Below are 23,262 nucleotides of genomic sequence, written 5' to 3'. Positions count from 1 at the left end.
ATTTCATACTAGATGTTCATTGCATTCTGTTGCAATTTGTCAAACATATTATCCAAATATAAATATTGCCCAGACAATCCTGAAGCGTTTAGGTAGATAGATGTTCACCAAATTATGCTATGACCTGTTCTATGCCCAAAAGTGCCGTACAATATACGTAATAGCCGATTTCATGTATTAAGTTTTGACCAGAAAAGGAAATCCAGAATTGAGTAATAGGTTTAGACTGTCTTTTTCTAATATGTTTTGCTGAAAACTAGAGATGATTATTGGAAACTTGACTTTGCTAGTGTGCATTACAAATCAAAAATGGATTTTTAACACCTTCTAACAAAATATCTCCTTGTACCTCCAGGGTGTATCTATTTGTCACACAAAACCTTTGTATTTATATTTCTTGTACTTTGATGGCAGTGCCAGATGGCTTGAATTTGCTTGCTTTTTTTATCCAAGAAAATGTGTTCGTATAAATAGTTTATTAGTAGGAATAATATAAAAGCTATGGCGCAGATAAACTCAATGTTCTGACACATCTATAGATGTCAGTCTTGTGACAGTAGCCACATTTGACCAAAATTTCAAAAAGCATCGTGCAAATATTTGCAGTACAAATTTTCTGTACTAAAAAAAATATTAAAAACTTGAAAAATTGGCCCAAGTCCAACGCCCTGGTACGCCCTGATCTTAGAATAACCGTTATCATTTGGTCATATCATGTTCTTTAGGAATTTCTGTTATCTTGGTTTTGCAATGACGTCATTTCTGGCATCACTGAGGGTATAGTTTGATTTTGTACTGTGTCATATATATATGCCACTGTCATATTAATCCATGTATATTTCGATGTTAAGTATCAATTGAGTAATTGATGATAAGTCCATGATATAATTCATCTATGGTGAGTTTTCTTGTATTGGTCTTACACTCACGCACATTGTTGTAATGTTATGATAGGGTCACATTTCCAAACCATGGAACTGCATTTATAGGATTCTTCAAGAATCATCATCGACCGAAGTAAGAAGTAAGTGAATTAAGCTCAGTACAGTAAGTATATAGGTTGGGAATGAAGCTAGACGTTTAGGTTAGTAAATAGAAAGAGCTCTGAATCAGATTCGGTTTGAAATTGTAAAATTTGGGTAGAAATGTGAGTCTGAATGAATCCTTATTGCAGAAACGCTTTACACATCATCATTGCCGATGAAATAGACCGGCCTTGCTCTTTGTTGCCTTTCCCTCTGCTGCTTTTCCCTTCGCTGCTTTTCTTTTTGTTCCTCAGCTCTTGCCATGGCATTTTCTTCCTCCAGCTCTGCCATTGCATTTTGTACCTGATCCAACAGGGTCACTCGGGGATTCTTTTCTAGATCTGGCTGACAATCTTGTTGCTTTTTACGAAAGACCCAAGCTTATCGACAGCCTCATTCATCTCGTCTTTTAAGAACTGCACAAACTGAACCTGGTCAGGATTGGTGACCTCACGAGACTCTGCGTACACGTCCATGATAATACTCATAAACATGGTGAGGAGGAAAAACTGGACGGTACATTGGAAAAATACGAACATGGCCGGTCCGAAAAATGCGGAGCCCTCCTCTAGCTTTGCAAGGAAAAACTCCCCAACATCATGCTAAACAGGTTCTCATAAGTAGCCAGGAGTGTGCTGTACTCCTTCAGATTGAGACCCAGGGTAAGGTTAGCAGCCAGAGCGAACGCCGTGAGGATGATGCTCGCCATGATAAGGAAATTAAACAAAGGCTTTGCCGTTTTCGTCATGGTATACATCAAGGCATTGACGTGATTGTTGAACCTCAGCAAGCGGATGAGCTTGATGAAGGAACAACAAATCAGAAAGCTCAGTAAATAAGTGTACATCTGATACCACGTGGCTGCCTGGTGGTAGCTCTCAAACACGTGGTCTCCGTGTCCGGTAATGTCGTCCATCACGCCTTGAGCCCGGAAGTACAGACCGAGTGTTGTGCTGGCGCTGAAGATGATGAAGATCTCCAACCAGCTCCACGCCTCGGTGAGGTACTCTAGCGGCCGTGTGCTGAAGTTCATCACTGCAGTGGGCAAAGTGAACGATGCATCTTAATCATACTATATCTACAGTAGAATACATCATGAGAAAACTCACTTTTGTCACTTATTCAGTATTTGTATTTTGACGTTGCCCTGTCGTCTTTACCCACAGAATGGCAAGAAATTCATCTATACATCTAACAGTTATTTCTATAGCTTTAATGTTTACGTTACATGTATAAAGTTTCCTACCTGCTTTGATGAGATAATAGAGCACGAACAAGGCCATGGCTACTCGCAGGACGAGTAGGGTCACCTGGTCCCCATGATGCAGCCTGAAGGTCGTCATCTCCGTTGCCGTGGAGACGACTCCGGTGATGCTAAACTCCGTTACCATGACAACCGCAGAGAACAAGTTGGCATGGGGGTTGTACAGTGTCATCTCCAGGAAGACCGCTCGGGTCTTGACGTCTAGCCAGTTCTTGGTTTGTAGGTCGGTAGATATCTCGATGCTCCGGTCGAGTGTCCAGTTGAGGGTCGCTACATAGCCACCTGTGTCGTAGGTGCCATGTTTTCCAACACGTGCGAACCCTAGGTATTCAACGAAAAAAGACAACTGAATTTCTCTTAAGATCGTTGTTTGAATTCTGTAGTCTTGATGGAAACAGTCATTGCCAGTTAGTTCAACTATATCGGATCGGATTTCTGAAAGGCCAAATGACCTCAATTCACATCTATGTGTTTCTAGCAACAAGAGTTGTAAACGAGTGACGAAGTAACTAACTAACGGACTTACCATCCGCAATGTTGCCGTAAGCATAGTGCCACGGGGATTGTGCGGTAGTGTCGTCAGGGAAGGTACGGTTTGACTTGGCTGGCGCATCCCAGCTGCCGTTGTAGTTGGAAGTATCAGCGTTTAGTACGGAGAAACCGTCGAGGCAACGGGCTGATACACTCAACATGGTATCCGGAATGGTGCACTGTTGTTCTGGAGTGCACAAACACAATATTAGTTTAACTTCTTATAGAGATAACACGAGTATAGCTTTAAACTGACCTTACTGCGCATAGAAGAAAGATCGATCGAGATTTAAATGTTAGTGACGTCACATATTAGTAAATCCAAGTGTCCAAGTGGAGTGGTCATTCGACCCTGACGAAAAAATGTCGGCTGGAAGTTCTGCCAGTATTCTTTGTTGTGTTGGTATACAGTTCAAACAATAACAGGAGGTTATTCATACTAGCGGCTGACAAAAAGTATGTTTTAAAAAATTGCACGGTTCGTAGCTGCAAATGTGCAGATCACATTGGTGGCACCGCGCACATCCGTCTGTGGCCTCATCAGTGTTTGGACACAGTATCAAAGATTAGTCAAAAGACGAGTTAGGCGTCACTCCACTGTACAGTAAAGAAAAGTACCTTTTCCAAGGGCACAACATCGGGCATGTCATGGGATCGAACCCGGTACCTATTTGTTCCGAGACGAACACCCTGACCATTACGCTACGCGATATCAGGATAATTAAGGCCATCACCAACCTTGTCTGGTGCGAACTTGTCTGAATCGCAGGGGAGCGATGACATGTGTCATGTGATCGGGAAGGTGCAGGCTGTGGTTGCTAGCCTGACGGTTGTACCACGGCGGGGAGTGGGTAGCAGGGATCAGAGTGGTGTCCACCCACTGCCAAAATGAAGTCACGTTGGAAATCTGCAAAAGAATAATATGAACTTGTTAGCGACATAGTACTTCAAATGGGCTCGGTATTATTGAAATGGGCTCGGCATCTAAAAGATACCAAAAAAGCAGACCATGTTTAATGTTTCAGGTAAACTGCAAGATCTGTTTTCTCAGAAGTAACATGAAAATTAATGCATGAGGACGTAAACTCATCAGTTAACCGAATAGAATAGAATAGAAATTAGATTAGAATAGAATCGTGGCATAGCTTTCTTGACATGAGTGATGAGTGGTAACAACACAAACTCATGATGTTTAACTCATGGCCTTTCTTTGTATTACAAGGTCAAAGACTAATGTCAAATGACAGACTTGGAATGGAATGGAAAACCTAAGAACAGTCATGAAACTCCGAGAGCTTAGGCAGAGAAGACGACACAGTGGAACGAAATGAAGAAAGACTGACTGAAGACAGAGGCTGTTTCAACAACTCTGAGCTGCAGAACGCAGTACAGCATCATCATCATCATTTCAAATTGGATACGGAGAAGTACCTCCTTTACCTCAGAGAATGCAGTGCCTCCAGATCCGTCCACAACAAACCCGCGGACAGCCTGGTTCATGTGGTACGCCAGACTGCTCCGCTCGCCATAGGACGTCAGCAGGAGGACGCACACGAACATGCCGTACAGCAGAGTCTCCTTCAGGGCGCCGCGGACCTTCTTCTTCCGCAGACGGCGGGCCCGGTCCTCGGCAAGGACGTCGTCGCCTGGCAACTCTGTTCCCTTCCTCTCTGAGGGTATCTAAAGTAATATTTAGAAAAATAAATCACTTGTCCTTGTATTATGAATTATGATAACGAGGTCAGCATAGGATACCCAAACCACCATAAAGGCGTTGTCCTTGATTTAGATGACTGTACGTATACTGAGAAACAATTTTAATCATGCAATATGGAGGTGACAACATTTTAACAGTACAGTAAGACGAAATAATAGAAATTATGTTCGTTTACATGTAGGTCGTCTCAGATGGCATCAAAAAACAATTTACAAATACGCCGTACCCAGTACCATTGTGTATTCATCGACTGCAAAAAGTGACGAATGTAGTCATATAGAAATTTACATTATCGTATCACATCTTTTAGACTGTTGAGAGATTGGTAAAACTACCAAGGACGTCCATGGTGAAACATATAGAACTGAAATGTCACTTACTTGTTGAGGCACAGTGTCAAGGTACTCTTCATCATCTGTGGTGGCAGCAGGGGGCAGGTCGTCGTCATTCATGGGTTTCTGAAGTTTTAATGGACATGGTTATCTATTTGTAAGGTATTATATATGTATTCTGTACAAGAAATAAGTTGATTACTTTAATACTTAGCAGCACCCCATATGAATACCGTCTGGACGTTCTATAGAGAAATATATTGCACTGACAGACTGAAAATAAATATGAATTTGTGTGTTTTTTAAAAACTTCATCTAGCAAGCAGGTGTTCGTAAAATCTCTTGTTATCATTATGAGAACACTGTCAACCGAATTACCTACTTAATTAGGGCCCCTTAATTGACAAAACCCGGCCAAAATGGGTTTGTGGAAGGATATCACATGACCAAATCATTCCCGTTGGCCTAATCACTGGCGTAGTGTTTTTGAGTGAGGGTTTGCGTGATTGTTGACTAAGGATATGACTGAACGACAACCTTTGGTTCCATTCACTAGCGTAATGATTTTGGGTAAGGGTTTAAGGGTTTGGGTTAGAGTTTGAGTTGGGTTCTGTCGACTAAGAATCTGGCTGAATCACAACCTCTGGGTCCATTCACTGGCGTAGTGATATTTTCCAATACAATTTTTTTCCAACTTACCCGAAGTACCAGCACCACGCCGACAGCAGCCGCCATCAGCTTGACCGGTTGCAGTAGGAACAGGTCAGTGGTGAATGACGTCATGAACGTGACGAGCCAGGCCTCTGCCTTGGCGCGGCCGAACGACAGGGAGTACAGCACGATGAAGAACGCTGCCACAAAGCTCGCAGACCACGCTAGAGCTCCGGCTGAAGGTGGGTAAGTTCAATGTCAGAACACATTCTCATCATTTGTATAAGCTCCTCATTCATATTATTTGGTACATTATTGCATAATTTAGACTCCATTTTTTATGTAGTTTTGATCATTTATGTATGATTTAATACATTCGTTCATAATTTAGCGTTCTCGAGTTTGGTGGGCGGACCACGAAAAACCACATAGGTTTCTGCATGTTTTTATTGTTATGATAATCATCTTTTTGATTTAATGATATATGCAAATAAGTAAATAAATAAATAAACATACGTATAAAACGTAACAGTGAACAGCACTATGCTATAGGTGTAAAGCTCTATGTAACTCTCTCAACTCACGATACTCTTGATCGGCTAAGAACCTAACGAAAGTCGTTATCTGCTCTCATTTTGAACTACCTATATATTTCTAGTGAGAATGAAACAAAGGTTCATAAACATAATATTGCACACATGAAAGATGACTTACCTATCCTCGACGCCCACCACGGGAGTTTGAATCCATTCTTTGGTTCTTTGTAAGCATCTATAGAATGTAGCCAATGCCAGTGTTAGAATACTTGTGCGCCCGATAGGACTGAGGACATACATGTACTACTACCTAGGCGAGGTACCAAAGAGATGTGCAACTCGTATACATTTCAAATGGGGACTGACAATAGGTCGATCCTGACTGTCCAACATAATTAGCAGTTCAACCAATGACAGCATGGCAATTAGCGGTTCGACCAATCAGAGAGTGGCTCCGATAAACATGTTTGAAATTTTTACGTTTTTACATTTTGTGTTTCTACACTTTGATGGAGGTGAGCAGGGCTATTATACGGAGAACAGAAAATCTGGAACTAAGGCCAGGGGACATCCAGATTAGCCGTCGGCCGCCAACTGTCCCTCCCCACGACGCCCCAGACGGTAGAAGTGGAAGGATAAAGTAAAGTAAGTTCGGAGAATTAAGCGTGTGTTACCTGTTTTAGAAGAGCCAGAAGACCCCTCCGGGATCACGAGTTCGATCGCTCCCGGCTCCGTCTCACTGGGAGTTTGGCGGAGGTGGCGGACGGCATGGCGCCGCTCGGTCAGGCCGGACGGCAGGGCGACTGCACCTGCTCTCACGGGGTCGGACGGCGTGCTGACGGGTGGTCGGTCGTCAGGTGTGATGTCTGTTGCCTGATGGCTCACAGTGGTGCTGGTCCTTCCACCACGATAAACCACTACAAAGACAAAAATATGGTGTTACTGGCAAATGTGCAGCTCTTGCATTGACGACACCCAATCCGTGTGTGCCCTCACCCTCATCATGTTAGGATACTGACTTGATATAGATTAGTCGAGAGGCCCGTTGGGCGTCACCCTACCGTGCAGTGACTAAAGTCATGTTAAGGGCTTTTCCCAAGGGCAGAACATTGGGCATGTCAGGGATCAAACCCGGGACCTCTTGGTTCTGTGCCATCCGCTCTGATTACTGATTACGCCATGCGAATATTGCTCCTAAACAACAAATTGCAGATGCACGTAAAATTAGGTACTGTAACATCGACCTTCCTTAGTTTGTATCTGTGACCAAAATGAGACATAGTTTTAAAGGGATGAAGCAGCGTACCGTGTGGCTCTGTCAGTGCTTTTGGTGAGGCCTTCGGCGGCCGAGGTGACGCGTTCCTGTACAGGAACACGATGGCTGACGTCACCGGTAGGATCATTGCGGCGCTTTGAACGCCGATCATTATCTGGGTGGGACAGATGAAATTATGTCATTATTTTGTTTGCTGTTCACTCTAACAATGTACCTAGCAACCAACCAATAAACTAACCGACAAATTAACCAACCTAAAGCAGCCAAAAAGTAGTTAATCCAAAACAGTCTACTATGTACAAATGTACTAACCAACCAATAAAATGATGAAGCAATCAACTAACGACAACAAACCTGTGCATGAAATAAAACCAGCTAACCGTCCCCCCATCCAACAAACAACTTAACCTAGCGTTCCAACGGTTGAAAATTTTAAATTGGCAATTCTTTGAGTTTAAAGTTACCCATAAACATTTAATCATTATGAAATACGGATAAAACAAAACCATTCACCTCAGGTAGGCTGATCGGAAGTTGGAACTCCACACCCATGAACCTGACAGGTTCAGGCGGGTCGAACTTGTCTCCCTGCCCGAAGAACATGATGTTGGTGACCATGGCGCAGTACACCGTGCACATGCAGCACGTCAGGCGCTGCACACGGGTGAAGCTGCTCCGGGCGGGGCGGCCGATCATAGAGTAGTAAAGGTGTCCATCATTGGCATCTCTGTAAATGTAGTAAGATTCATTCTTAAAGCCCTTAAAAATTTCTGGTTTCCACAGTTTGTACTAAAACCGGCCCACCCTAGCCGACTTCTGACCAAAATTGAAACACTAGGAAACGTTATTTCACGCATTTTTAAAAGTAACTTTATAATGATTAAACAGGGGCAGCCACAGTCTTGATTTCAGTTTTTCTTCTTAAAACAGCTGCACTTCAGCCGAAAAAAAGGAATTCCCACCTACCGACCCTGTTATTTCAGGACTGAAATCGGAATCGGAATCACATTTTTGCTGGGTCTAAGTTTGTAAGGAGCGTGTAAGGTTGTAGTTGGCAAGATCAAATTGTGATTTTGCAACAAAACGGAAACGCTACAAGCAATATATACTGAAGGTGAGATGACGAATTCTCTTTTAATTCACTATCCTGAATGGCAGTTCCCATCGCTATGGCACAAGTTATAAAAGGCTGAAAGTCCTTCTTTCATGGTTTGTGACTGGCCTGGAAATCAGTGTCGCTGGTTTGGTAGCTCAAACACCTTTTCAGGTTTCAAGGTCAGTTCTTGTAGTCAGAGTATATAAATATATGGGTGTTTTGATAAATGAACGTTATCAAAATGCCTATGCATGTATATATACTAATAGTACACAATACCAACTTTGACACCCTGTCTATTATCAGGTTTGATAGGCTGGCCATCTCTTCTGGGCTTGCGACAAAAATCATGCGGTTGATTCTGCCGTCGTCCTCTTCGAGTGCTAGCCACCTAAAAGTGGAGAAAAAGGTGACAATTTTAAACTTCTGTCCTGCTCTGAATACCTGGAGTTGCTTTCTATGCAATAGGCAGCTAATAAGGGCTATCCATTTAGAATAGCGCTAGCAATCTCTCTATACATTTATGGATGAAGAAGGGCGGTGAAGATAATTAGCTTAAGTTGATGACTAATAAGGAAGTGTACACAAATGTATCTTTACTACTTACTTGTTGCAAATGAAGTATTCTTGGCGACCTGAACGCACGTGCTTCACCACGATCCGGCTAAGGAACCTGCAACATGGTGAAACACGCTATTGAGTTAGAATGCATTATCAATGCTGGGATCCTCTGTCACGTACCGTAAAGTATTGCTCATAGAAATGCAAAACTAAAACTACCATGAGTACATGTAGTAAAAGCTTGATCCCCCGTGGGCCACTAGGTAAAGGAGGATCTAAGTAATCTCCAAGCAGATCATATGGTGGCATGGCAGTATCCATGCAAAACTACCATGAATACATGTAGAGAAAGCTTGATCCCGGTGGGCCACTAGGCACAGGCAGGATATCTTCTTCTTCTTCCCATACGTGGATCTAAGTAATCTCCAAGCACATCATATGGTGGCAAGACAGAGTGGCCAGTGGCCAGAGGGGTTCATAGGAATTTCGGTGGCCGTGCAAACTGCTCTGGCTAATGGATACTGTCCTGTCACCGAAAGGGATCTGCTTAGAGATTAGATCTAAGTAAGACAAGCTGTGTTAATTATTTACCATCCAGGGCTGAAGCCAGCGTTGTTGTGCCAGATGTGGACGTGTGTCAGCGGGCCCAGGCGTCTGTCTGTGGACACCAGGAACGAATCCTCGCTGCCGCTCTCAAACAGAACCCGCCTGTCGTCACACAGGTGTAGGGGCTCGCTCTCATCCAGAAAACCGAACAGGACGATGGAAACCTGCGGACAGAATTATAGAAAAACATCATTTTGCAACATTGTACGTCATGTTTTAACTTAAAAGTTCTGTAATATTATTGTACGTTTGTTACCTTACAAGCTAAGTACAAATCATAATGATAAAGTTCTAAGTACAGTTACAGTGATACTACAGTAAATACATTTGGTCTCATCGCCACACTAAGTCAATAGAGATATTTTCTTTACTTAAAGGTTGTCCTTTGGATTATAAAACTGTCAGGTAACGGGATCTAGGGATGTCAAAAATGAAGGCCAAGATAATACCGTGAACAAATTTCAAAGATTAAAATGAACAGTTACTGTTGAATTTGTTCCTAACAGCTTGGATAGAAGTAAACATTGTACTGACAACGCCTTTCACTGAAAAGAGTTTTGGTGTTTTTATGGAGCATGTGATTTCTTGCTCGATGAAAACATTTTACAGTATTTTATAAGACAAAATATGTTGTCATCAACTTTTTGCAAACATATGGTGAAAATGTGTTTGTTGTGTGCAGCTGGCAATTTACATTACCAAATACATTTGAAGCTGCCATGTACCTGTGCAGTAGTTCCAGCGCCTGCCCTGTACCCCGTGTAGATCGTTATGACGTAATGTTTGTTTGTGTCAGAGTTCAGTTGCAGACCAGCCGGTATGGTCACACCAACCTGAAAATGACAATTATGTAGTATGTAAGTTGCCATAATGAACTCTACCTTGTAAACGGTAGACACAGATTACTCCATAACTTAATTCAAACAAGAAATTGATGATTTTGGACTTCCGGGACTGTTTTGTGTATCCTTGAATGTTTTGGACATGTATCAGAGGAAACTACTCGATTGAATTACATCATACAATTACCATCAATACCATTATTTATGACTTTATAACTTGCCGCAATGATTGAATAATCAGTTAAACTTTCGACCTATCACATTCCCGACCACCCTTGAATCCCATCATGACCCTAAAGGCATACCTGACACGAAACGCACACATAAACACACACACGCACACACACAAACAAACTATCAATTAACAAGTCCGAAAACAATATTTCCGTCCCAGAAATACAGATCGATCCTGATCCTAAAGTCATCGAGACATTTGCAAGGTGTAAGTAAGTAACTAAAACATCGTTACCTTCTGCAGGTCTGCTCTATCGGCCTTCCTCGCCAATAGGCAGCCTGTGACAAACAGTCCAAACACGGCGAGAACGGCAATGAGCCCAACGGGGTTGTCAGCAATACTGGCGCTGAACACTTTGTCAAATCTCAGCGGGTTTGGGGGGACAAATCCGGCAAACTTGGTCAGGTGGTCACATTGGCAGTGGATGTGGGTGGTATTCGACAGTGGACCCACCTAGTAGGATTCAGAAAAAAAAGAATATATTTCATGGGTAGTAATATTTCTACCAAGACGCGCTATCAACCATTTTCAAAAAAATAAAGAATACACATTTTTAGATGATAATATCTACCTTGCACCCATCACTTTGCCATTGCTGTGACTCTTCTCCAAAGTACACGCAGGCAGTCTCCAGTATGCTGACTGTAAACTTGCTCGTCACCGTGACTCTGGAGATGGCATTCTTGGTATCATGGAGTATGTCTGTATGGAAAAGAGTTGAATATGACTTATCTATTATATTTGTTGCTTTGACTTGCTTCACATCACGTGACAAATGCTGGATGACGTGTGGCATGATGTGTGTATAGAAGAAAATCATGGCAACGGATGTAGAACACGCATGCGCCACATACCAGGTGTCATGGTTATGATGTTGATTCAAGCTAAGCTCCACACAGTACCCCGCATCTAAAGCTTAGGACATTATATATAATGTTCTTGGTCTATTGTAGGAGTATGTTTTTGCTAAGCAATAATTACCTTGTTCAGTTGCTCCAATGAGGCATAGAATTTATCTTGACATATCCATATCTATAACAACATGGCCCATTACTCTACTTTCAAAAGAAAAATGATAAAAAAGTAACAGAGTCAGGAATCTGAAACGTACATAAGAAATAGGAAGTATTGGTCGAGTTCTGGTAGTCCATTATAGGTCCCTGTTCAGGGAGGACCAGCCAGGAGTAGGGACTGGCCGTTAGGTTGACCTCCGTGCCGTTAACGTTGTACAGCGAAGGTAGTGTGAACAGCTGATGCTGTGGCACGGGCAGAACTGTTGTGAGGCTGACGTTGTCATAGTTTTCTGGAATCGAACCTGACGATTCGTTCCGCAGAAGCAGACGAACATCTCGTGCTTCTGGAGTTTGCTCAAGGTCCAGGTAGATGCTTAGGGCAGTTCCGGACTTCTGCGGCCGGAACTCTGCAACCTGTAGGTAAAAAACAGGAATGGTGACACGTTAGAAAGAAGCGGGATGTGATACAAAACAGAAGTTTGTCCTAAGAGATATCTTTTCATAGTCCTCTTTCTCTCACGTTCAACTGCATTGCCAATTGAAAGATAAACGCTTGGGGTCGCGTGGGGTAACGGTAACGAGTGCTTGATTCGTAACCAAGAGGTCCCGAGTTCGAGTCCTGACAATGCCACCTGGGTTCGAGTCCTGACATGCCACCTGAGTTGGTGTCAGCATTAGTATAAGGTGAAAAAACTTCAGTGTGTCCCCACCACGTCTTGTAATTACCTGTTGGAATATAAAAAAATAGGTAAACGGAACAAGCCAAACGAACTTACAGCAATGTCGCTATCGGATTGAATCCTGCCGGCGTGAGTGAACATGGTGCTGGCCACGTCCCGGTCATCCCGGCGGATGATCATGTCGAAGGGGTCGGTTAGATTGTGGATGGGTCGGATCTCTCTGCCCACGCGGACCGTCATACTCACAACCTCGGATCGGATCTCTTGTGAATTGCCCGCGTATTGGAAAGGGTTGAAGTTGGCCTCCGTCAGCTGGAAAAAGCATTTCTATCATGGTGAATTCGAGGATGACAAGTACTACCCTAGACGTTAACACCATGTTGGAGCTGGGGTGTGTACAATACGCTTTTTGCAAGTAAATTAGCTACAGACATTTATTTTAACCAACCATTTTAATGACTGACTGCTCGTGGATTACAAACAGGTTTTGCAATTGACTGAAAATTGTCATTCAGTCCAGTGGATAATTATTGATAACCTGTCAAAAGGAAAGAGAAGCCTTATATATAGATAAAGGAAACTACCATCATCAGGACATGATAAGATAATACTTCACTTACCACAAGACCTACAGCATCGTCTTCACCGCAGCCAGAGGACAGGTTACGGAATGGCGGAGTTACCACGACCAAATCTTCTACCACAAGTATCTTCCTTTGCTCATCTTGACACCCTCCTTTCTCTACTTTTAACTGAAGCTTTGGCATTTCAAAAATGGCCGTTGCTCCTTGACTCTCATTGGTCATGAGGATGTCATACGTTTCTGCGATGGCGTCGATTGTATTGTACACGGCGCCGACAATCTGGTTGACCTGAACAAGATATGGTCAATGTTATGGCAGTGCGTACATTGTACATGCACAGGTATCGGTCTATGTCATTTCTGCAAATAAACCTACATAGTCATTGCAGAGCATGTTCAGTGTTTGATACAAGAAGGTGTCTTTGAATGTATGAATGTTAACGTGGATTATTTACACAAACAAGTAGTCATCTTTTGGACTTACCAGCTCGACATTTTGGGACACGTTCGATGATTCCTCCATCATATGGGTCATTCCTATTGAAGATTAAAGAGACTTAGAATCTGAGAGAACTAAGTCCAACAACTACAGAACAAGCCACACAAATAGCCACAAAATTGGCAGAACGGATCGCAAGACAGCATGAATATAGTACATACCTGTAAACATTGTACATGTGGCAAGATTTATGTCTGCCACTGACATGCTGTCATTAGATGATCCAGATTCTAACATTGTCTTCAATGCGTTTGCAGATGCCTGAAGTGTCTTTGCGGCCGTAGCCTGACATAAGCCAAGGTATGTGCAATGTTAGACACTTCAGCTAAGAAATCATTAGTGTAAGTGTAATATATCTATTTCCAATCAGTATCAAAAATCAATTACATGTATCAAAGAAGTACAGATTATATCATGGAATCCAAAATAAAACAATTAGATTTTGTCCTAGCTTCAAAGCAGATAAAGCGTTATTAAATATCAGGTCTGGTATACCTTAGATGATAAAGGCAGCTTCTTGGCGGAAGTTAGGGTGACAAGAGTCGCGACGTCTTGAATCGTGCCCATGTCTTTCATCTCAGCGCCGGAGAGTTTCTCTATGACGTCGTCAGGTAGCGCTACTTTGTCGCCCTGTCGCAGACGAAAACAAACAAAAAAACGATGTATGCCTCTTACGCAAAAGCGCCATAAATAAGTTTTGCTGTTAGTCAGAAATAGTCTAATTTGTTTTGCTGTTAGTCAGAAATAGTCTAATTTGTTGGAAAATAACTTCCACTAGTTTGAAATGGATGCCCTTTGCATCAAGACCAGGTTGACTTACATTGTGGCATTTTTTAAGTTGCTGCTAGGATTCATGTGCTTCTAAGTGAGGCAGTATACTTACCGACTTTTCTGTGATGTTCGCATGTACCAGTAAACGTCCGTCAGTTCCTGAGACCCAAAGTCCAACGATGATGTCGTCCTCTGGTATGCCGTCTGAGCAGTACCTTGGAATCTTAAAAAAAAATTAAAAAATACAAAATAAATCATAATTTCGCATCATTAGTTTGCATTGCTATTTCAATATATGTGCCCAATCTGTAAGATTCATACAGTTAAATGTCCAAAGCTAATATTGGATTCATTCTTTGATTGGTCTTGTCCTTTTTTGTGCAGTCCAAAATTTGGGTTAGAAATTGCAGTTAAATGTTCTTCTTCGTTATTGGTTCTACCAAGTTGAACACTAATAAAGCTAAGAGGTCATTTTAGGGGGAAGATCATTGAATAGTTGAGGACTGAGCCTACATAATCTATTAGACATTATCATCCGACACCGCATTGTTTCAAGTTTAAGAGTGTTCGTACCATTGTGTGATAAGGTGTTAGTAGCATTGTCGCCACCATGAAGTCTGTTTTAGGTGGAAACTGTACTTTGCCTCTGTCTTTCTCGTACGGCGGTGCAATGCGAAACTTGTAAGTCACTGGGCCGAGTTCGTCGTTGACTGCTGCAACAGACAGATAGCAAACAATATGAGAAACTTTAAACTGTTCTCGGACTCCGAGAATTACCAATTTTTCCACCAAATCACTTCGTCTTCGTCATCGGTTTCTGTACGCTTGACGTCACTAATGGATCGAAGTTCGTTGGAAGTTGATATCGCCCCCGATAGCAAACAGCAATTTGAACACATTCACAAAAAAGTATTACTGGAGCAACTACACACCAATCTTATCATCTTTCGTTAAAAAGATTCAGTCCAAAAATTGTTCAAAGTAGAACAAGATATCTTTATTATAAACTACTGAAAGGTATTTCTCCTAACATCACAATAATATAATATCATGAACTCCTACGCAAAAAATGAGTAGGTTTTGAATTGGTTGCTGCTTGCATGCATCAAAGAGCGAAGCCCAACTAAATCATAGTATAACTGTAATGTGCAGTAACCAAACAAGTTTAATGACAAATATCCATAAAAGAATTATGTGTGATTGTGTTTTACTACTCACCTGCGCAGCAAACGCATCCAGCCGTGTCGACACGGTGGATGGTACAGTTGGTGACGTCGTTGCCAAGGTGGACACCTGGTCTCACTACAAATGTCCATGTGGACTCGACGATGTCATTCCCGCAATCTTGGATGCGGTTGACTGAGCGTACGGTGTAGCTTTCTCCAGCCTGAAAAGAATACAAAAAAATAGGTTGCAAGACATATAAATCTAAAAAAAGCATGTAGTCATTTTACATCTGCTATTAGATCTGCCACAGTAACCAATTAACATACTTGTGCCCAAAACAACTTCCATGGCAGTGAGCAGAGTACTTTGCAGAGTTTTCTTCCCGACTTAGTCATACCAAAGCTAGAGACTTTTAAAATGGCACATAATGCTTCTAGAATTCTCTGCTTACGGGACACAGTATGGAAGTTGAACATACAGCGCTATGAATGGACTAGTCCCCTGCTGTATTAAATTGCGCAGTCTGCACAGCTGTGTGGCCCAAGGCCTAAAGAAGCTAGCATGGGTACCATTCTGGTTACTAGTAGTTTACGTCGGTAGTGACTGTGGGAGCTTACGTAAACTAACCAGGATGGCATGTAGAAAAGAAGATGAGCGCTGCGTTTGCTATACATTGCTATGGGAAGTATTTGGACGTGCAAAACTAGAAAATAGGCAAAACATAATACAGTAACGGTATACCTACTTCTAACACGCCCGCTTCCACATGAAGCGTTTCTTGGGTCAACTCTACAGTGTTTGGTAAGCTCGCAGAGCCATCCTTAGACCTGACAACCGACCACTGGTACATCGCTGCTGCGTCTGGTCCAGGGACAGCCTGGAGCTGGAGAGGGAGCGCCGGGTCCAGTCTGGTGTGGTCACAGTTCCCGGTACACCTGTAACCAGAATGGGAACTAACAACACTTCGGCAAAACGTACAATATTATACGTATAGTATATATACTCGCTGCAACCTGTTGTAATACACATATACAGTGACATATATACATGACACTGAAGACATTATAATATGTATGCTGTAAGTGGACATGCGACTATGTAATGCTAAGATCTTAATTCCAAGCCGTAGACTAGCTCGGCCAGGCCAGTTGCGGGGACAAAACTACAACAATAGTATAAATGACATCAAAACACACACAAAGAAACGGAAAAGTCACGAGTACCATTTTGTGTATATTCTTTACATGTGTTTTTCATTCACGTGAACAGCTCGGTCGGGCCCCGATTTGGAAATGTGACACATGTGACACTAGCATAAGGAAGTACTACTTGTCAATGACAAATGAGTATCACTGGGAGGAGGGGTTTACTCACGTGATAGATAATTGACAAGCCGGGTTGTCATGGAGGACCACCGTCTGAGAGGCGGCGACTTCACCTCTCCCTGGAGAAGAGGCCACGACCGTGACCGTGACCGTGAATGTCGTCATCGATGGCCGACTGTTGACGACGTACAGAACTCCTGGTCGACTGTCTAACTCCCGTGTAGCACAGTCTTCAACAACTCCTGTCAAAACGAAGAAAGGATGTATATGTCATAAAATATATTATCCCCAGTTTAGTACCAGCTTAGACTTATGCGATTTGCTGACTCTCGTAACTTTCAAACAATGAAAAGCAGACTAGGCTGTACATATCTGCTCTGCATATAAGAAAACCAAGCTAAATGGTCTGCTATTGCCATAAAAATCGTTACCTGAACATATTTTTGGTTAATCGTTTATCAAAGAATCTGTATTAGCCAAAAATAAGATTAACTATATGCATGTACTTATGATTGTTCGTGAAGATGTCAGACTAAAAAAACACAGATGATATTGTAACTAAGACCTCTGATTTGGATAGCCTGTGTACGAGAGAAACGAGACTGTCAGACTCACCACCATGTGTCTGGTTGCATGTCCACCTGTAGTTCCACACGGACGGGTCGGTTAAGCCTTCTGGGTCCCACGAACCTTCGGCGCTCACCCAGAGGTCATCGTCAGCGTAACGGGTGACAAGCGACGGCCCTAGCGTTACCACTAACGGCATGGCAACCACTTCGATCCACGTTTGTGCCACGGAATATACTTTCACGTCAGTTGAGTTGTCTGGTATACGTACGGTGACCTGAAACTAAATAAATTTGACGTTATAAAAATAACAGTCAACAAACCACTTTAAGCTAGCCAGATGTGCGTACACAGTTTGACATCATAGCTAAACAAGAAATATGAGATTCCAAACCCCCAGAGTGCATGACCCATAATGTTCACAACGTCGACGCCAATATTTTAAATTCTTGAACAATATGGTATCCTACAGAGACGTACAGTCAACACATGAACGTGGTGTTGTCAGTTGTCATTGCTGGGTACAGAAACACCCAACAAAACGCGACAACAAATGTTTTGGCACATACCTGAATCATGTACTTCGAAGGCTGTAGTGACTGGCTGGGTATCACCAAATCCTCTTCGTTAGACACCAGGTTCAGATTTTTTAGTTCGTGTACGGCTTTTCCGGCACTTATCACTTCTACGAAAACGTCCCATCGGTACCCGGTGATGTTACCGTCAGGGCAACCCGTCAGGTTGCCCTCGCCGTGAAGGACGTTATTTGTGCGATAGACGAGGCGAATGCGTCTGTCATACCTGTTTTAAATGGTAGCTAATTCATGTAAATGTTTATTCACAACAATTGTAGCAGATACAGTGTAAGGCAAAGTGTTATATAAGACTGGTAACTAATTAAAGTGTTGTGTAAGACTATAACAGCTAAGGTAGTACAAACTTCACGTCGACTCTAAGCCATTCAAAAGTGTAAGGTGAGGTAAAAGACTACTAACTAGTTACTAGTTACTACGCTTGTACAATCCACACATAAATTCATTAGTAAGAAGGAAATGAGGTTACATGAATAACCGCAACCTCTATTTCTCCGGGGATCAAGTAGTATTTTATTCTGAGGACCAGGCAAAACATATTCATATAAACTTATCGAGATCCTTATCATTTAAATACACATAAGTCAAAATCAACAAAGTTGACAATAATTCATTTGTAAAGAATACATCAAGGTAGTTTCACTACACAAAGGTACCGGTACTATCGTATCCAGAACCGTGCCTATCTACCTCTGATCAGGCACGGTTCTGGATGGTCTCCTCGTATCCAATAACTTAGACATGGTTCTGAATACGCATGAACTATCCACATAACTGTGCATGAGTACGGTTCTGGATAAAGCATGGTTCTGGATATAACAGGTATGTTTTAGATGATACATACCCCCGAATCCCTTCCACCATGGAGGTCTCCACCCTACAGCTGTCCATGGTGTTCTCGGATTCTGGCACGGTGTGCTCGCAGACGGCAAGCTTCGAGCAGTTGACTGGCAAATCTAAATCTATAAAACATATATTATGAATCGTTGTGTTCTCGAATCGGTACAGGGTTAATGTTCGAATGCTGTGTGGGGAAGAGTAAGGAAGGCTACGAGTAGGGTGTGGGGAAGAGTAAGGAAGGCTACGAGTGGGGTGTGGGGAAGAGTAAGGAAGGCTACGAGTGGGGTGTGGGGAAGAGTAAGGAAGGCTACGAGTGGGGTGTGGGGAAGAGTAAGGAAGGCTACGAGTGGGGTGTGGGGAAGAGTAAGGAAGGCTACCAGGGGGGTGTGGGGAAGAGTAAGGAAGGCTACCAGTGTAATATAGTCGCGTGCCGGCGAAGCTGGTGTGTTACACCGAAGGGCTGTTACACAAATACAGATCAAGATGGTTATAGGGGACAGATACAGTCCGTTTAGAAGGCAGAAATAGCAATAGGAGCACAGGATTGTCGCTATCAACTTGGTAACCAGTCATTACAGCTTCCAAAAACCAAGGTACCCAACAATGCTGGCACGGCCCATGTTAATGCCAGATTCTCCTGACTTTCAAGCGTTAGGGCCACAAAGGTAAGATCTGGGAGCCCGACCAGTGGGAGAGATTTGTGATTTAGTACATGATAGACTGATACTGGCAGCTAAACACAATTTAGCAGTTCAACCAATGATAGCATAGCAATCAGCGGTTCGACCAATGAGAGCGAGGCTACACGGAGATGTATGGAGGCGGGGCTATGGGATCAGTCTCGAACGAAGCGTTGAAAATAACCACCCACTACCTGGTTTTTCGCAGTGGCTACCATTGTAGCGCCAGGGACACTGACACAGATAACCGTTGAGCCGGTCATGGCAGGTACCAGGTCCACAAGGACTGCTCTGACACTCATCTACATCTGTAAGCACAGGAAACATGGCATTAATACAATAAACGCAATACAAGTACGATAATTTCCATAAAAATGTACTAATAACAATAAAAACAACCAAGCATCAGAGCTAGTTTTTCAGCTAGTCAGTAAAATTCTTTAAAACATAATAAATGTCATCCTTCCTTGTTAAATGCATGTAAACTCATCAAGTTTTTTCTATGTTTTGTCTTTTCTAAGCAATTTCTGTGAAGGATATCCCTTGATACACTTCGATCAACCTTCTAAGATAATAAGGTAATAAAGAGTAGGCCAGAATATAATGTTAAGCCAGTAGCCATCTTGTACAGGGTACTTCACGTACCCTGGGTACAGTTTTCCCCTTCCCATCCATTCATACAGAGGCAGGTGTATCCTGTTGCAATGCTTGCATCTTCGACACAAGTCCCGTAGTTTTTACACGGTCTACTGTGGCAGGCACCTAGAAAAAAATTGAAAACATAGAAGTTGACAATATTAAGCCACATATTCCAAGGGCGCACTGGGAGCAGATATCTATTAAACCAATTTGTAGAGAACCTTTCTGATATTATCAAAAATAAACCAAAAATACCTGTGGTACAATGGCCCGTTGCCATAGTGATGTTATCCAGAGCAATGTCTCCCTCAACGCCTGCCCCCCTGATTGCCTCCATCACCACCTAAAGCATGGAAATCTCCGTCATCGATCTAACGTCATATGGATGCCATCCTCTGATCATCTCAAAATTGACGCGAGCGTGCGAATAGAAAAGGTTCTTAACCACTTTTTTTCAAAATAAAGACAACAGTGGCAGTATTTTGATTTAGTCCATGATCCATGCATAACCTTTTTTCCTACCACCGACACGAACCAGAGCTATCATAATTGATTTTGTTTAATCTGCAAGAACGAAAGCTCGAGTGTGTAGGAGTAGCTTTCTTTGTTTAATTGCATGTCCAAATTACTTCATCAGAATGGACCCTGCTTCTTGTTTATTTTAATATTACAACAATCACATCACCGTAGCTCTGGTTCTTTGGTACAAAAATTGTCCTGGCCAAAGGAGATTTATAGTTATGTAGAACTAGTTGGTTCACTAATACCAGTGCGCATGCCCTGTGTTAACTTTAAAGGTAAAGGCCCCCCAAATATAAAGAAAACACATGAGAACATGCTTTATAATTCCTTTGACATATTACCCACAATGCATGATTGCTACTCAAGCTCTTATTTTTGAACCACCTTATTCTTGAGAAAGTCGAACCTACATGGTAACTGCCAGTGATGCCGATCTCTACTTCAGCTTCAAGCCACTGGTTCCCATACCCGCCTGTCCCGGTAAAGACAGGATCGGTTGGAGGAGACGTGTCCGTCCGTACATACACGTTCAGCGTGTTCATTGTGCCGTACATGTGGTACCAGAAGCGCAGGTACTGTGTACAGGCGGTGGTGACCGTAGGACTGTACAGCCGGGCCCTGTCACCGGCAACTTGTGCGGCGGTGTCGATGTACATGTACCGGCCGGTTCCCTCTGAAAAGCAGGAATACATAATTATCTAAATTTACCTAAAATTGCTCCATTCTTCGCGGGACCAGGCCTTCACCTACTAGACCAGTGCCGAGAGCAATGTTGTAATTTTCAATTAAAGCAAATATCATTACGTTACCATGTATAAATGTAACAAATGCATACCTGAATTTGAAAAGACTTGGACCTCGCATAGGCTCTGGGTCCGGCCGTATCCGTATCCGGGAAGACGAACCCCGACGTACCGTCCCGTCATCCCCTGGCACAGGACAGTAATGGACGGCAGGGTCACGTCGATTCGGTGATCACCGCCACACTTGGGGTTCGTGACGACCTGCTCGGAATCCCCGATGTGGATGTTGAAGGGGTTGAGTCGTCCCGAACAACAGTCCTGACGGTTGAAGATGACCACCCTGTAGACAGTGTTAATATAAGAGCAGTTACATAAGAGTTTTGTACACATCACCAGCTATATGGTACACAGCCCATTATCCCGTGACAGTGCACGGCAAAAAAGGGGGGGGGGAGGGTCACAAAGAGTAAATACTGAGGGTCATCTTTGAAACACTTTAGAAATCGTTTTGTACGATTGACTGTAATAGTAGGTCCTGGATTGAGAAGAAGACTTGAATGAAAATGATGACGTCATTCTCTTGCTTTCCTGCCGCGTTTCAAGTTCGGACACGAGTTAGTTTTCAATGTTCGCACAAACAAGGTACACTAAAGATACGTCATCCCAAGACCTGTATTTCACATCGAAAAACCAATACCCAGCTTCACAGCTACTGAGCAGATTACCTAAGAGAAATAGAAGTAACTGAAACATTATATCTAGAGGTACATCCTTCATTTCCCTACACAGTTTATTGCTTCATAATTATTACCGGAGAGAGACTTCAATTTAGGGTGTGCTCGCACATATAATCGTTGATTTTATGTGCTGAAGGTCATGTTTCACATCGTAACTGTGACAGATCAGTAGAATTATTTTGTTATCAAGATAAGTATCATAATACATTTATTAAAAAAACTAAAATGCTTCCTTTAGGAGTTAAGTTTCTTTATTTTTTTTAAATGAATAAGGAAAGGAGCAGATCTGGGGGAAAGAGCGATCAGTCGAATATAATCTCCAACTAAACTTGGCAGTGGTCTAACATTGTAATCTTAGGAAGGGTTATGTTTCCTTTTCAAAAACACGATGACTTACACGTACCTGTTGATAGTGAACGATTTCCCCAGATCCACCCGCCAGCTGGCGTTGTATGTGAACAGAGTGAGTGTACAGGAGTGAACAGAGTAATTAGTATTGGTGTTCCCGTCCACGGCACGTCCAGCAACACCGCCGTATTTAACGGAATTCTGGCTCGCCGGCTTCCTTAGAGCGATGTTGATATCCGCTCTATATATACTATTAGTCAGGGCGACTGTTAGACAAAACAAGAGAAGTAGTAAGTTTTAGTAAGTTTGTGTTTAATTTCATTATCGTAACTCAAAGGTCTTTAAAATGAGCAATAATGGGACCACTCTAACAAGAGCATTTTTTGTAATATTTGCAGATGAACTTGAATCATTCAGGTCACAGACTGTAACTTGTTCTTAATCGTATTACACGTATAGCACTTCCTCATAAATTATGCAAATGAGGTCATGATTTGAATAGATTATGTTTATTGAGTTCACCTTCACTTAATTTCCAAATGCGGCAAGTATGAAATTCCCAGCTGTTACTACTATGAAATTATAGCTATTTGCCATTAATTATGCAAATTAGGTCTTCATTTACATAATCTATACCCTCAAATGTTTTTTCTCTTTCTCAATTACATGTGACAAGTATTTTATAGTCCTATTATCGAACGAAGCAGATGTATAGTATGTCCAGTATGCAAATTGGCTCCTGGTTTGCTTAATGCATTGTCATCCGATTATGTCAATTACATCACTTCAGCCACCTACATCCGTCAAGCTGTTCTTGAGTTATCTTCCTTCGAAGATTTTTCAACAACCGCTCCTTCAGTTCCAGAACAAGCCGCTGGGGGGG

The 23,262-nt window shown here is 42.5% G+C and overlaps 3 protein-coding genes across 3 annotated transcripts in view; all 3 read right to left on the bottom strand.

Moving 5' to 3' along the window:
* Positions 1–1,593: 1,593 nt before the first annotated feature.
* LOC109474805 (polycystic kidney disease protein 1-like 2) lies at positions 1,594–11,856 on the bottom strand. The gene is made up of 18 exons (XM_019775165.1): positions 11,784–11,856; positions 11,244–11,374; positions 10,907–11,125; positions 10,321–10,428; positions 9,581–9,759; positions 9,036–9,101; positions 8,712–8,819; positions 7,846–8,059; positions 7,363–7,486; positions 6,731–6,973; positions 6,235–6,291; positions 5,569–5,756; positions 4,918–4,995; positions 4,261–4,500; positions 3,559–3,727; positions 2,816–3,007; positions 2,272–2,610; positions 1,594–2,060 (listed from the first exon to the last, which is right to left on the bottom strand). Exons 1-18 carry the CDS (start codon positions 11,821–11,823, stop codon positions 1,594–1,596), a joined length of 3,162 nt encoding a protein of 1,053 aa, XP_019630724.1. The 5' UTR covers positions 11,824–11,856.
* A 14-nt stretch (positions 11,857–11,870) lies between these two features.
* LOC109474804 lies at positions 11,871–18,761 on the bottom strand. Its single transcript, XM_019775164.1, has 15 exons — positions 18,715–18,761; positions 17,847–18,078; positions 17,326–17,560; positions 16,760–16,952; positions 16,131–16,320; positions 15,437–15,605; positions 14,792–14,931; positions 14,331–14,441; positions 13,943–14,077; positions 13,609–13,732; positions 13,433–13,485; positions 12,986–13,237; positions 12,462–12,677; positions 11,921–12,099; positions 11,871–11,880 (listed from the first exon to the last, which is right to left on the bottom strand). Exons 1-15 carry the CDS (start codon positions 18,759–18,761, stop codon positions 11,871–11,873), a joined length of 2,286 nt encoding a protein of 761 aa, XP_019630723.1.
* Positions 18,762–20,187: 1,426 nt separating this feature from the next.
* The window catches only part of LOC109474803 (MAM and LDL-receptor class A domain-containing protein 1-like), a 10,780-nt gene continuing 7,705 nt past the window's right edge, over positions 20,188–23,262 (bottom strand). The window contains exons 4-8 of the mRNA XM_019775162.1: positions 22,435–22,645; positions 21,387–21,634; positions 20,962–21,224; positions 20,251–20,372; positions 20,188–20,212 (exon numbers count right to left, since the gene is read on the bottom strand). Of these exons, the coding sequence (XP_019630721.1) occupies positions 20,188–20,212; positions 20,251–20,372; positions 20,962–21,224; positions 21,387–21,634; positions 22,435–22,645 (869 nt within the window). The remainder of the gene's footprint in view (positions 20,213–20,250; positions 20,373–20,961; positions 21,225–21,386; positions 21,635–22,434; positions 22,646–23,262) is intronic.

Source organism: Branchiostoma belcheri, unplaced genomic scaffold (assembly GCF_001625305.1).
Source record: "Branchiostoma belcheri isolate BF01 breed outbred unplaced genomic scaffold, Haploidv18h27 scaffold32, whole genome shotgun sequence".
Lineage (NCBI taxonomy): Eukaryota > Metazoa > Chordata > Leptocardii > Amphioxiformes > Branchiostomatidae > Branchiostoma > Branchiostoma belcheri.
The sequence above is the reverse complement of the archived record's forward strand: the minus strand, read 5'-3'. Positions and strand labels throughout refer to the sequence as shown.

Coding starts and splice junctions, on each gene's coding strand:
- LOC109474805 (XM_019775165.1), bottom strand. CDS start 11,823: ATGGACTACCAGAACTCGACCAATACTTCCTATTTCTTAT. Junction 8,820..9,035: donor GAATACTTCATTTGCAACAA/GTAAGTAGTAAA, acceptor CTCCACTTTTAG/GTGGCTAGCACTCGAAGAGG. Junction 6,974..7,362: donor AGCACTGACAGAGCCACACG/GTACGCTGCTTC, acceptor TTGTCTTTGTAG/TGGTTTATCGTGGTGGAAGG.
- LOC109474804 (XM_019775164.1), bottom strand. CDS start 18,761: ATGGACAGCTGTAGGGTGGAGACCTCCATGGTGGAAGGGATTCGGGG. Junction 14,442..14,791: donor TAACACCTTATCACACAATG/GTACGAACACTC, acceptor TTTTTTTTTAAG/ATTCCAAGGTACTGCTCAGA. Junction 12,678..12,985: donor ACGATGCTGTAGGTCTTGTG/GTAAGTGAAGTA, acceptor TGCTTTTTCCAG/CTGACGGAGGCCAACTTCAA.